Source organism: Hyperolius riggenbachi, chromosome 6, assembly GCF_040937935.1.
Source record: "Hyperolius riggenbachi isolate aHypRig1 chromosome 6, aHypRig1.pri, whole genome shotgun sequence".
NCBI classification, from domain to species: Eukaryota; Metazoa; Chordata; class Amphibia; order Anura; family Hyperoliidae; genus Hyperolius; species Hyperolius riggenbachi.
Genome location: NC_090651.1, coordinates 300,954,191 through 300,966,879, shown reverse-complemented (window position 1 = coordinate 300,966,879; position 12,689 = coordinate 300,954,191). Strand labels below are relative to the sequence as shown.

At 46.4% G+C, this 12,689-nt stretch overlaps 1 protein-coding gene across 5 annotated transcripts in view; it reads left to right on the top strand.

The window, feature by feature from the left end:
- The window catches only part of KASH5 (KASH domain containing 5), an 88,768-nt gene that overhangs the window by 65,636 nt on the left and 10,443 nt on the right, over positions 1-12,689 (top strand). For 4 of the 5 annotated variants that reach the window (XM_068241181.1, XM_068241182.1, XM_068241183.1 and 1 more), the window contains 3 exons: positions 6,626-6,707; positions 8,871-8,987; positions 11,935-12,015. In XM_068241181.1, the coding sequence (XP_068097282.1) occupies positions 6,626-6,707; positions 8,871-8,987; positions 11,935-12,015 (280 nt within the window). The remainder of the gene's footprint in view (positions 1-6,625; positions 6,708-8,870; positions 8,988-11,934; positions 12,016-12,689) is intronic. The other variant, XM_068241180.1, reaches the window with a different exon arrangement.

Genomic DNA, 12,689 nt, shown 5'->3' with positions numbered 1-12,689 from the left:
ATGGTGACCAGACGCAGGGGCAGAGCAGTGGGAAGCAGCAATGTCTTGACCCGTGGACCGGCGGTGAAGTAAGCCGATCAGGAGGAGAGGAGAATCACCGGGGATGGAAGGCAGCAAGTGAAGGCGCGAGGCAGAACAGTTGCCGACGTTGTTATGGCGACCACAGAAGCTGGGGGCAGAGCAGCGGGGAGGAGCGGAAGTTAATAGGCGGCCACGCGCGGTGCACACACACAGACAGCTCCGCTCTCTTGGCGAACCTAAAGGGGTGATTTATTGCCTACAGGGGGATGCGCCCCCCCCCCCCAGGTGAGTGACAAGGGGCGCCCATGGCAGGTGCCCTATGTGCACCCCTATAGATACGCCTCTGGATCCCTGGCCCCCTCCCTTGCTGACATGACTCTAGCTTGCCAGCTTCTATGAGCATTGAGGGCGTGCCTTTCCGTGGGCTCTTCCAGAACTCCTCCTCCACCTACGGGAACTTCATACGTCACGAATGTTGGGGCGGCCCTTCCCTGAGCTGGGTCACCATCTTGGAAACTGCCAGACACTGATCGCAATACAACCAAAACTTAGACAAAAAACAATGCAAACAGATTGACATTTTTACAACGGGATTTACCTTGCAGGACATCTTACAATCCCACACAGCCTTCACACACAGGGTTGCTCGGGTAGTACTTCGTAGTAATCCGCCCGGATCCGTATCGGGTACCCAGATATCCGGATCCGACCTTGCGGATATCCGACCAAATTACCCGCGGGTACCCGACAAATTCGGGTATCCGGATAGAAGAACCGGAAGTGCCCTTTAAATAGCTTTAAAAAGGGTTTTTAGGGTAAATGATGCACGTACCATCATGTTTTTTTTAAAGGGAAACACTATTTTATTATTTAGTGGACATAAAATGAAAAATAAATAAATAAAAAGCTGTCAATTAACATCAGGACTAGGTTCCAGGCAGCGGTCGTGCAGCCCACATTGTGTCCAAAGTCCAACCGCACAACTGGGACATGACAGTTTTAAGCCAAGACACCTCCAAAAAATGACACCGCAATTGTGTTTTGGGTTGAATATAGGTGGTGGTATCAGCAGCAGTGGCCTGTGGCACCGTGGTGGTGGGAGCCAGCGCCAGCTTGCTTCAGCCTCTTGAACTCCTCATGCTCAACAACATGTTTTTTGGCCAGATGGGTGATGAAGCTGGAGGTGCCATACTTGTAGGGGTCACAACCTCTGCTCATCTGTAGTTTGCACACATTGTATATGGCAAACTTGCTCTCCAATGAGGGCAGAGTGAAAAACCGCTAGATTGGGGAGGTGAAGATTCCCCTGCGGCCTGAATGGGATGCTGCGGCTTTTCTCCCTGTGGCGGTTGGGGGTTGAGTGGTGCGGCTGGTGGTAGCAGCAGAAGGATGTGGTGGGTCCCGCATTCCACGGCCACTGTCTGCAATGCTGATCCTCCGTGCCAAACCCACCGACGCATCCTCAGAGTCAGAGCTGACATCCCTATCCTGTGGATGGTAGTCACGGTCCTTCATCCCATCATCAACATCATACCCCCCCTCCTCAAAACCCAGAACATACTCCTCAAACTCCTTGCGGCTAACAGCCCTGAGTTCAATCGTGGCGCCTGGAGCGAAAAGCTCGCTGACTGAGGGTAGGCTGCCCGCTGGGGTCGACACTGACGCGGCAGACCTTCTGAGGGTGGCCGTAATGTTGCTCCCTGTCCTCTTGCCCTTGCTGCCCCTCCCCCGGCTGCCGGTGCCAGCAGACATAGTACAACTTACGTGATGATGTCACCAGATGATGTGGGGTACTTTTACTTTAATGAAATCGGGGTTGGACGTTAAATCAAATCAGCACGGAGTGACAGACCGCAGAGTATAGGGCAGACAGTGCACACTATCTGTCTAACTGTCACACTGACAATGCTCAGCACAGCAGCACTGCAGTAATCTGTAGTAAGCTAACACGGTACTACTCTCTCTAACAACTAACTGCAGTACTAACTAAAGGTGGCCATACACTGGCTCGATTCCCGGCCGTTTCGACAGCAGATTCGATCCTGGGATCGGTCCGTCGATCGCGCCGTGCTGGAAATTACCCTGGATCGCCCGCGGGTAGAGTGCGCGTCGCTAGCGGCGGCCGATCCGATCAGGTGTACATTACCTGAGGCTGGCTCCCGGGCGTCTTCTCCGTGCTGCACGGCTCTGTTCCGGCTCCATCCATCCCGGCGCTTCCTGTGTTACTCCGTGACCAGGAAGTTCAAATAGAGGGCGCTCTATTTGAACTTCCTGGTCACGGAGTAACACAGGAAGCGCCGTAATGGATCCGGAACAGAGCCGTGCAATGCGGAGAAGATGCCCGGGAGCCAGCGTCAGGTAATGTATACGGGGGGGAGGACAGGCGGCAGGAGCAGCTCAGCAGATGGTGAATCGGTTTCAGGCTGAAATCGATTCACAATCTGTTTGCAGTAAAGGCAGCCATACGATCCCTCTCTGATCAGATTCGATCAGATAGGGATCTGTCAGCTGGTCGATCTAATGGCACATCGACCAGTGTATGGCTACCTTAACTATATAATACAATACAATAACACAGTAATCCTATTCCCTAACCTATACTGTCCTGCTGGCCTGCACAGCACACACAAACAAAGACAGGACTTAACTGAGTGAATGAAATCAAACAATTACACTAGCTAGCTAAAAAAAACAATAGAACAATAGTGTAGTGAAGGTGTTTAGCACTCAAAGCTTTAGGTTTATCATTGTATACAGGCAGCACTTGCTAAGCCAACAGCACTGGAGCAAGTCTGTCAGTGACCAGCCAGCCAGCCACACAAGCAAGGACGATCTGTCTCATCATGCCAGCCATCCTTATTACACAGGGGGGCTGGCCAGGGTTCCCTTCTGTGATTGGGTGCCAGGGCTTAGGCTGGGAGGCCTCTGATTGGCTCAATGAGGTCAGGTGGGGCTGGCCAGAGTTCCCCTCTGTGATTGGTTGCTAGGGCTTCTGCTGGGAGCCCTCTGATTGGCTCGGAGCCCTCTGATTGGCTCAATGACATCATCTCCCTTGTTACAGTACCCGGATATCCGTCGGATATCCGCGGGTATCCGGATTATGCGGCCAGATACCCGCATAGAGCTATCCGGATTCGGCCCCAGGTATCCGGAATCCGGATCCGACCGGATAGCGGAAAAATGGTCGGATAGCCAGGTTTACCTGGGTACCCAGATCCGGATGAGCAACCCTGTTTAGACACACAAATCCTGCATCTTCAAACTTCGCTCAAACTCTCGGACAGATACACACGTACTCCTGTGTCATCCATCATACAGCTCTAGAAATGCTCCATAAAGGTATACTCTGTAAAATCAAGTCTTTTAACTAAACTCAGTTAACGTAACTGAGGCCTATGAATTCATATCATACTTAAATTATAACAGTATCCTCTTAGTAATTGTAAGTATATAATTACTCCTCGACTCCACGCCACTGCCAAGGTGTTATGCTTGGTGGTATATCCTCCACGGTCAGCACACAATGAGGATTCTGACATGAAGGAGGTACACACGCTAGCACAAGGAACCAGGATATCCCCAGTTTAGTGGAGGAGAGGACTAACTCCAACAGGAGATGTGACGCACAGAGCAGGCGTAGATCTGAACGGCCACAAATAATCCTTCCACTATAGTGGCTCAGTGCAAGGTAGCGCTGGGCGCATAAACCAGATCTCCGAAGATCAGGACAGGTAACAGAATGAACATTTGCTTAACTAGTCACTGCTTAAGTGACAGCAAACGTCCAAGACAAGACAGACTGGAATGAGGCAGCCAATGCGATTGCAGCGGTGGCGTGCCTCACAAGTACAGGACAGGATAGTCGGGAAATAGAGTTCAAAGAAGGCAGACGTAATCCACACAAATATACAATAGGTATGATTTCCTAGCGTATTACGATTACAGCTATCAATGAACTACAAACAACTAACTGACATATGTATATATCGGCGATAAACCGATATATGACATAAGCAAGGAACACTGACTAAGAACTGGAGCAGGACTAGGATCAGGACTGAACTAGCAAAGCACGGGTGATCACGATACGCGCAACCTACCAAAACGTGCTGGAAACTAACTGACTGAATACAAGAAATAAACAGTTCGAGTACGTATATATCAGCGACACTGATGTATTAACGTAACACGAATACAAGGAAAATAACAAACGTGCTAGTATGCGTATATATCGGCGATGAACCAATATATGACGCAAGACAAGCAAAGTAACAACTTCTGATAACAAGAGCAAGACTAGGAGGACTCGCTGACCCCTTCGCAGGAGTCAGCGCAGTCCACACGGACTAGAAACGAGGTGAGGCTCGGACAGATTAACAGACTGAATCTAAGACTATGATAGCCCATGGAGCACTGCAGGAAGCAGTCCTTTATACTGAGGTCATCCAATGGGAGCAGACATGCAGATTCCCACACAGGTGAATGGTAATCAATCACAGGCTGACAGCAGGAAAAGGCAGACAAAGCTATGCAGCCTGCAAGAAAGGGATTGCAGCCCCCCTGTAACAGACAATGCTGGTTTTCACAAAAGCATATTAAACTGTCATTAACTTCAGAGTGACTGCAGATGGAATCAGCAACTAGTTTGAGTGCAAACCAAACTATGCAAGCAAATGCATGTAATGACATCAGAACCGCTTGGGTTGCAATACCACTGCAGCCAGCAGTACACGCTGCAGAAGCGATCGTGACACAAGGACTCTTCTAGTTTGCAGCTGCACTCCCCTCTATATAAGAGCACATCTGTATTGGGCATGTGAACATATTCAACAAGCTCTTGTTAGATATATTCAGAAGAACCCTGCACTGCAGAGTTGGGCTTGTGAAGCCTCTGGGTGTAACAATAGACCCTGCAAGGGATGCAGCAGCAGGGGGGCCCAGAAGTCGCAGGGGGCCCCGTGGGGAGCAAAGTTTTTTTCCCCTGTCCTGAGAGACTGAAAACTAAGGACACGGAGAGAAAAAAACCTCTCTGCTCTCTGCACAATTGTTCTAATGACTGCATCTGATCAGCCACTGATAAGGAATCATACAAGGTTTTGCAGACAAAGATTTGTAGACAGTCCCTATTAGATGTGCAGCAGGGTCTTGTGTACAGCGCTGCTCTACACCGAGCTTTTCTACCCCTCCTAGTGATGCTTGAGGAGTCTGGGCACAGAGAGAAAAAGCTTTCTGCTCTCTGCACAATTATTCTATTGACTGCATCTGCTCAGCTACTGATAACGAATTATACAAAGTTTTGTAGACAAAGATTTGTAGTCAATCCCTATTCAGTGTGCTGCAGGCTCTTGTGTACAGTGCCCAGTCCCCAACCTCTCTACCCCTCCCCAAGTGCTCTGAACTGTAGTGATGCGGGAGACATCTGCAGAGCCAGTTCTGCTCCATCAGAGATGGACAGAGTGAGTGTAATAAGCTGAGGCTGGGAGCACACTCGTCTGTCAGTTTTCTGTATGCGTCTTCTGCACACCAAGGGCTTGATTCACGAAACCGTGATAACTGATATCACGGTCTCGCTAGCGTTTTCCTCACGTAACATTTTTCACGCACAATCGTGAATTTAAACGCTAGCATGACCGTGATATCAGTTATTGCGGTTTAGTGAATCAAGCCCCATGTGTGTCTGTATGTGTGAAAACATGCAGGTTTTATCACAGAAGCTAATGTAATTGATAGAGAAAATGCATGCGGTGATTCCCTGCTGTCTGCTTTTATCTGCATGGGGAAAACACATTCAAGTGTGCACTAGCCAACATAATAACAATGGTTCTCAGTTTACCTGTGCAGAATGTGGGGGGTGGGAGGGGGACCCATCCAAAGTTTCGAAGGGGGCCCAGTGATTTCAAGTTACGCCCCTGCTCTGGACCATCCCTCTACTTAGGTAAGTACAAGTTTGCGTTGAATAGCTGTTATCAAATCATTTGTAACATGCCTGGCCAAGAGCTCTGGTCATAGCTGGATCATCCACAAGTCAACTTAGGCGGGTGCTTACTTTTGTAGGGCCTCATATCACCTTAACCGGACACTGGCCACTTCCTGTGCAACAGATTCTCTGTGCTGTAGGCTGCAATCCTCTCAAGGAAGTAAAGAATAACTCCCCCCCCCTTCTTCCCCCCACCGCAGTCTGAATCATGAAAATAATGCCTTCCATACAGTTGCAGCAGCACCACCTATGGAGGGTGAAAATAAACTCCCTGCCAGCTGCCTTTGGTCACGTGATCAAAGTTTCTTCACTGCAGAAGTCTCGTTTTACACCAAAAAGGCACGTTTTAGTACACTTGATTACAAAACTATTTAGGTAACATCTGTACCTGGAGATAGACTTTAAACAGGTGAGTAGCACCAAACGCAGCTAGCACTGCTCTATAGCCTTGTAAAAAGCGTACATCACCTCCGAATAACTCTTTTCATTTTGCGACTCAGCTTCAGAGAGAAAAGTGAAGGTCAACTCTTTATGTGTTTAATTGAAAGGGCTTAGCAATATTGTAAATAGCAGTCAGCTCAGGAAAAGAATGTAACCAGCTAACAAAAGTCCCCGCTTGCTTTACAGAAGGTGGCATGTGTCAGACAAGCAATGTTCCAGCGCTGGGCCTGAGAGGTCTGTGAGTGACGAGGTACGGGAGGTGCTGGAGGTAAGCAAAGCCTTTCATTATCTGCTTGCTATTGTGTCAGCTGTGACAAGACCTGAGTTCTATGCTTTTACCTTGAGCAATGAATTAAAAAAAAGAAAAATTCACTGGGAACAAAACATTCCTGCTCAAATCATTCAGGAGAAATTCAACTGGTTTCCAAGGTAACGTTGTACAATAGCAGAGGTGAAACGCGCTGTGATACTGTTTAAACATTCAAAAATAACACTTGAGTTTCTTGCTTCTGAATTGGTATTGTTAGGCACAAATATTATTAGTTTTACTTTAAAGCGGACCTGAACTCAGAACTCCCACTCTGCTCTAAAAGATAAGCAACAGCATAATAACTTTTAAAGAAAAACATTTCTTTGTTACAGCTTACATGCTCTATAGGCAGCAGCAGTGTTAGGGAGTCTTGCCCAAGGTCTCCTACTAAAATAGGCGCTGGCTTACTGGACAGGAGGAGCTGAGCTTTTAACCGAGGTCTCCTGTGTCAGAGGCAGAGCCCTTAAAGGATACCAGTACCGAAAAGTTGTTGTAAAATGAAAGGTGCGGTGGCTAGCGAGGGAAAATTAGATACTTACCACCTCTCTTGTTCCCCGCTGTCAGCCGCCGGTCTTCTCCAATAGATGCCGGTGTCCTGTCGATTCTCCTGACCTCTAACCTGGACATACTGCGTCGCACATGCGCAGTATGTGCTTTCTTCACCGCCTGTGTCGACGCATAATTTCGGCAGAAGCAAGCTCACTCCCCTGGCTCCTCCTTCCGTGGAGCGCAAGATGTTATGAAGGAGGAGCCAGGGGAGTGAACTTGCTTCTGCCGAAATTACGCGCCGGCAGAAGCAGTGAAGAAAGGACATACTGCACATGATAAAGTTATTGTTTAATAAATGGGAGGAACGTTGACAGAGCCTGCGCAGAACACTACTGGCGGTGGGAACATGAATGTGAGCAGTGTGGCTGTGTGCTCGCACATGCACAGTAGCCCCTCCAGGTCGACAGCTGCTACAGAGGGGACCCCGGGCATCCCGCTGAGAGAGGAGCTGCGGCAAGGTACACATAAGCTTGCAGGGGCTGGAGGAAGCCCCGGGTAAGTAAATCTGGATTATCTTAATTCCCCTGAAGTTTCCTTTAAAGAGAACCCGAGGTGGGTTTGAAGAATATTATCTGCATACAGAGGCTGGATCTGCCTATACAGCCCAGCCTCTGTTGCTATCCCAAACCCCCCTAAGGTCCCCCTGCACTCTGCAATCCCTCATAAATCACAGCCATGCTGCTGACAAACAGCTTGTCAGAGCTGGCTGTGTTTATCTCTATAGTGTCAGTCTGCTGCTCTCCCCGCCTCCTGCAGAACTCCAGTCCCCGCCTGCATCCCTTCCCTCCCTGCTGATTGGAGGGAAGGGACGGGGGCAGGGACCGGAGCTATGCAGGAGGCGGGGGAGCAGCTGAGACTGACACTACAGATGTAAACACAGCCTGACAGCACAGCTGTGATTTATGAGGGATTGCAGAGTGCAGGGGGGCCTTAGGGGGGTTTGGGATAGCAACAGAGGCTGGGCTGTATAGGCAGATCCAGCCTCTGTATGCAGATAACATTCTTTAAACACACCTCGGGTTCTCTTTAAGGGTAAAAATCCCGCAGGCTGAAGTGGTTAAACAGAAATAAATATGAAATCCATGGCAACAGGACGTCACATGATTTACACTGGCACGTAATATACACTAATACACTGGCACTTCCTATCGTCACATCATGTGAGGTCCTGTTGCCATGGGGATGTGACGCAGGAATTAGTGATTGAAGGTGAGTTTCAAATCCCCGCTGCCCGCTTGCAAATCTGCAGGGAGGGAGGGGGAAGGAGAAGTTTTCCCAGCGCTGCTCCTGCCCCATAAGGTCCGCAGGCTCCCTTTCTACCTTCCCTCTCCAGCCGCTCCATTGTCAAGTTATCGCCGCCAGTAATCTGACCGGCCCCACTCTTCAGATTACCGAGCCAGTTAGCAGCAGAACAGAGTGGCCCGAGAGGAGGGCAAGGGAGCTAACGGACCTCGTGGGGCTGGTTGAAGCCCCAGGTAAGTATAAATACAGCCTATTCATTCATCTCAGGTTCTTAAAACGAAATTGCTTTAAACTGTACCTGTTACACTGGTACTTTGTTGTGTTTTCCAGTGGAAGCTGTTCCCAGATATTGGCCGATCACAAACATTATGTGGAATTCCAGAATATGCCAGCATCCTGAATATCAGCATGACGCTTGAGGACATTTGGGATGAAATAGACATTATGGTGAGGATCACAGAGTTGACTGACATTGTGCCATCATTTCCTACCATCATTTTCTATGGCATTGTACAAAATAAGAGCTAATTTACACCGATTCAGTTTTAAAATGCATACATTTTAACTGGTGCATTATGTTAATGTTGCTGTGCGATTTTGTGTTTTAAAGTGTTTAAATTTAAAAAAATAACATAATTTAATAAAAAAAAATACTTTTTAAATTAATTTAAAAAAATGACATCACAGCAGCAATCAGATGCCACCAACAGAAAGCTCTGTCGGTGGCAAGAAAAGGAAGCAAGATTCATTTGTGTGCTAAGTTGTATGGCCGTGCAGCGAACTGTTAAAGCTGCAGAGTGCAGAATTGTAAAATATGGCCTGGTCACTAGGGGGGTGTAAGCCTGTGGTCCTCAAGAGGTTAAATACTGTTTGCTCCACAAAGGAGCCAATCAGAATGGCCTGGACGCCCTGTTGCCGACCAATCAAGCTGGCTTCCTAAATCCAAACGCCCCTACTCAAAGGAGGACTTGATGGGGAACTACATCTATTTTTATGCTCCAATCGCCTTGCAAAGGCCGCCGGAACGCTGACCAATAGGGGAAGGCATGTCCCAAGTCAAAAACTTTCAAACACATGACGTATGCGTAAATATGCAATAAAAATACGCATGCGGACAATAAAGCGTACGCTTTACCTGGGTGCTGTCTACTACTGTCTGCCAACAAATAAAGACTTGAAATATCTCGCTTTGCATGTAATGAGTCTATTTCATATATTAGTTTCACCTTTTACGTTGAATTACTAAAATAAATAAACTTTTGCACGATATTCAAATTTTTTGAGTTTCACCTGTATAAAAAACACATGCGTTACGATGCAAAGGAAGGAAAAAAAATGCATATGCTCCTGCGTTACCATTGAAATTATGTCCGCAGTGTGTCAAAATGCATGCAGCAGTGCAATCAGTGCAACACAACTTGTTGCAATGCATACATTGCGCATTGCTATTGACCTATATCGATGAGCAGGGCTGGATTTCTGGAAAGGCCACAAAGGCCCGGGCCTTGGGTGGCTGCAGCCTAAAGGGGAACCTAGACATGAAATAGGGGCTACTACATATGATAGACGAGGCTGAAAATGGAAGCTGATGCCCAAAAGAGCTGTGCATGAAAGAGAGAGGCTGCTGGACATGGATGATACACATGGAAGAGGGGTCACATGGAATGGGAGGGCGCTGCTGTACATGGAAGGGGAGCCCCGACATACTTGGCCTGGGGGCTGAAAAAGTATTAATCTGGCCTTGTCGGTGTGCACTGCGTATCTGCTGTGCGTTGCACTACACTGAACTCTAAATTAGGTCTAAGACACAATCATGGGTGCATAATGCAGAAGGAGTAAACCACATACGGTAAATGTTATAATAATTTAGATACAGTCTAATAAAACCTGCAGCTATTAAAGGAAAGAGCTCATCATGTCACTTGATAATCTACTGTACATCTGACCCCATGGCCCGTATGCAATTCACTTTTTCTCCTTAGTTTTCTCCTTGGTGACAATTTCACAACTTGTCATAAAATGCCCTTTAAGCCACCAGCAAGCAAGAAAATACTCAAAATAAATTTGATAGTCATTTTTCCCCAACATTTGGGTACTTTTTCAATTGTAAAATGCTGAAAATGTAGTTCAAATAGAAGATGAAAATTATCTCCTAGGAGATAACTCATGTGAAAAAAATTATTGCATATGGACCTATGTGGTTTATTGTGTACCTCTATGGTAGATAGTTGATAGAACACAACAGAGGCGCCAGGAAGAATAAAATACACTAAAAACAGTTTAAAAAATGGGAGGTAGTGGTGGACTTCCATTTAGAGCCACTAGAGAAAAATTGATATGAATGGGGCGCCCTTTTTAAATGGCGCCATTATTACATGTTACAGACACCTGCACCGGAAATCCCAGGTAAACTACTGCACTTTATAGTTCTGCTATTGCAATTTAGGTATGAAATACATTTCAAGGACATAACATTATTCATATTTTTTTATTGACATTCATATACTATATATTAAGGACAACTGACGTGAGAAGAATAGGAAGGCTGCCATATTTATTGCCTTTTAAACAATACCAGTTGGCTGGCAGCCCTGCTGGTCTGTCTGGCTGCAGTAGTGTCTGAATGACAGCAGAAACAAGCATGCAGCTAATCTTGTCAGAGCTGACAATAATGTCAGAAACACCTGATCTGCTGCATGCTTGTTCAGGGGCTATGACTGAGATTATTAGAGGCAAATGATAAGCATAACAGCCAGGCAAATGGTATTGCTTAAAGAGAAATAAATATGGCAGTCTCCTTGTCCCTCTTGCTTCAGTTGTCCTTTAAAGAGGAACTGTTGCGAAAATCTTAAAATTTAAAACACATACAGATAAGAAGTAAGTTTCTTCCTGAGTAAAATGAGCCATAAATTACTTCTCTCCTATGTTGCTGTCACTTACAGTAGGTAGCAGAAATCTGACATTGCTGACAGGTTATGGGCTAGTCCATCTCTCCATAGGGGATTCTCAGCACGACCTTTATAAAGACACTCCCTGAAAAAGATTTATACAAAAATGCTGGCCAGCCTCCCTGCTCAACGACGGAGCAACTGCCATTCACTAAGTGCATTTTGAAAATAAAGAAATCCCTGTGAACCCCCCATGAGGAGATGGGCTAGTCCAAACCCTGTCGGTTCTGTCACATTTCTTCGACCTACTGTAAGTGACAGCAACATAGGAGAAAAGTAGTTTATGGCTCATTTTCTCTGGAAGAAATGTACTTCTTAATTGCATATGTTTACACATATTTTAAATTTTAAGATTTTTGCGGCAACAGAGGTCCTTTAAGTGTTTAAGAAACAGAACACATGATATAACTTATGGAACATCTTTTACTAATGTTATTTTATTATAGCTTGGTCTTCTACAGGAGCGGGTAGATGGTCTGCATGGTATCTCAGAAGACGTCACACCTATCAGCCAGTTAGGTACACAGGTAAATAATTTCAAGTAAAACTCCAACTTTTGATTTTAGAGCGAAACTTGGGGCAATTTTATTTAGTCACAGGTAGTACATGAAAGGGATAGAATCCCTGTTAGTCTTATCATGCTGGCAAAACACTAGGACTGGGGACCAGGCCTCTTAAAAGGCCCCTCTCAGTTGGGGTATTATAATACTTTGAAAAATAACTTTAAATCAAACATATATTAAAACAGGGCTGTTCTAACAGGACACACACACACACACACACACACAGATATACTGTATATATATATATATAATATATAAATATACCATCACCCATGAACAAAAATGGGAGGTGAGGGAGGGGAGTCTCAGTTACCAGAGTTCCTGCAAGAAACATACAGCTGCTAACCATGCATCCGTGCACTGAAAACCACAGCTGATCATGGCCTACAGTGAGACCAACCCGCAACTTAGACAAGATGAAGGGTTCTGGTTCTCACAGCCCAAAAAGACAACTTTAAATCAGTCTGTTAGTTCGTGTATCTGCCTCGTTGGTAGTCTCGGCAGCTTGCACTCAGGTTCATAGGCAGATACAAAACTGCCCCCCTAAAAATACATCAACACCCAAAACCTTAACCCAACATGTTTCGCCCATTTAACATAAGGGCTTTGTCAGGGAAATACATATGACATCAATCAGT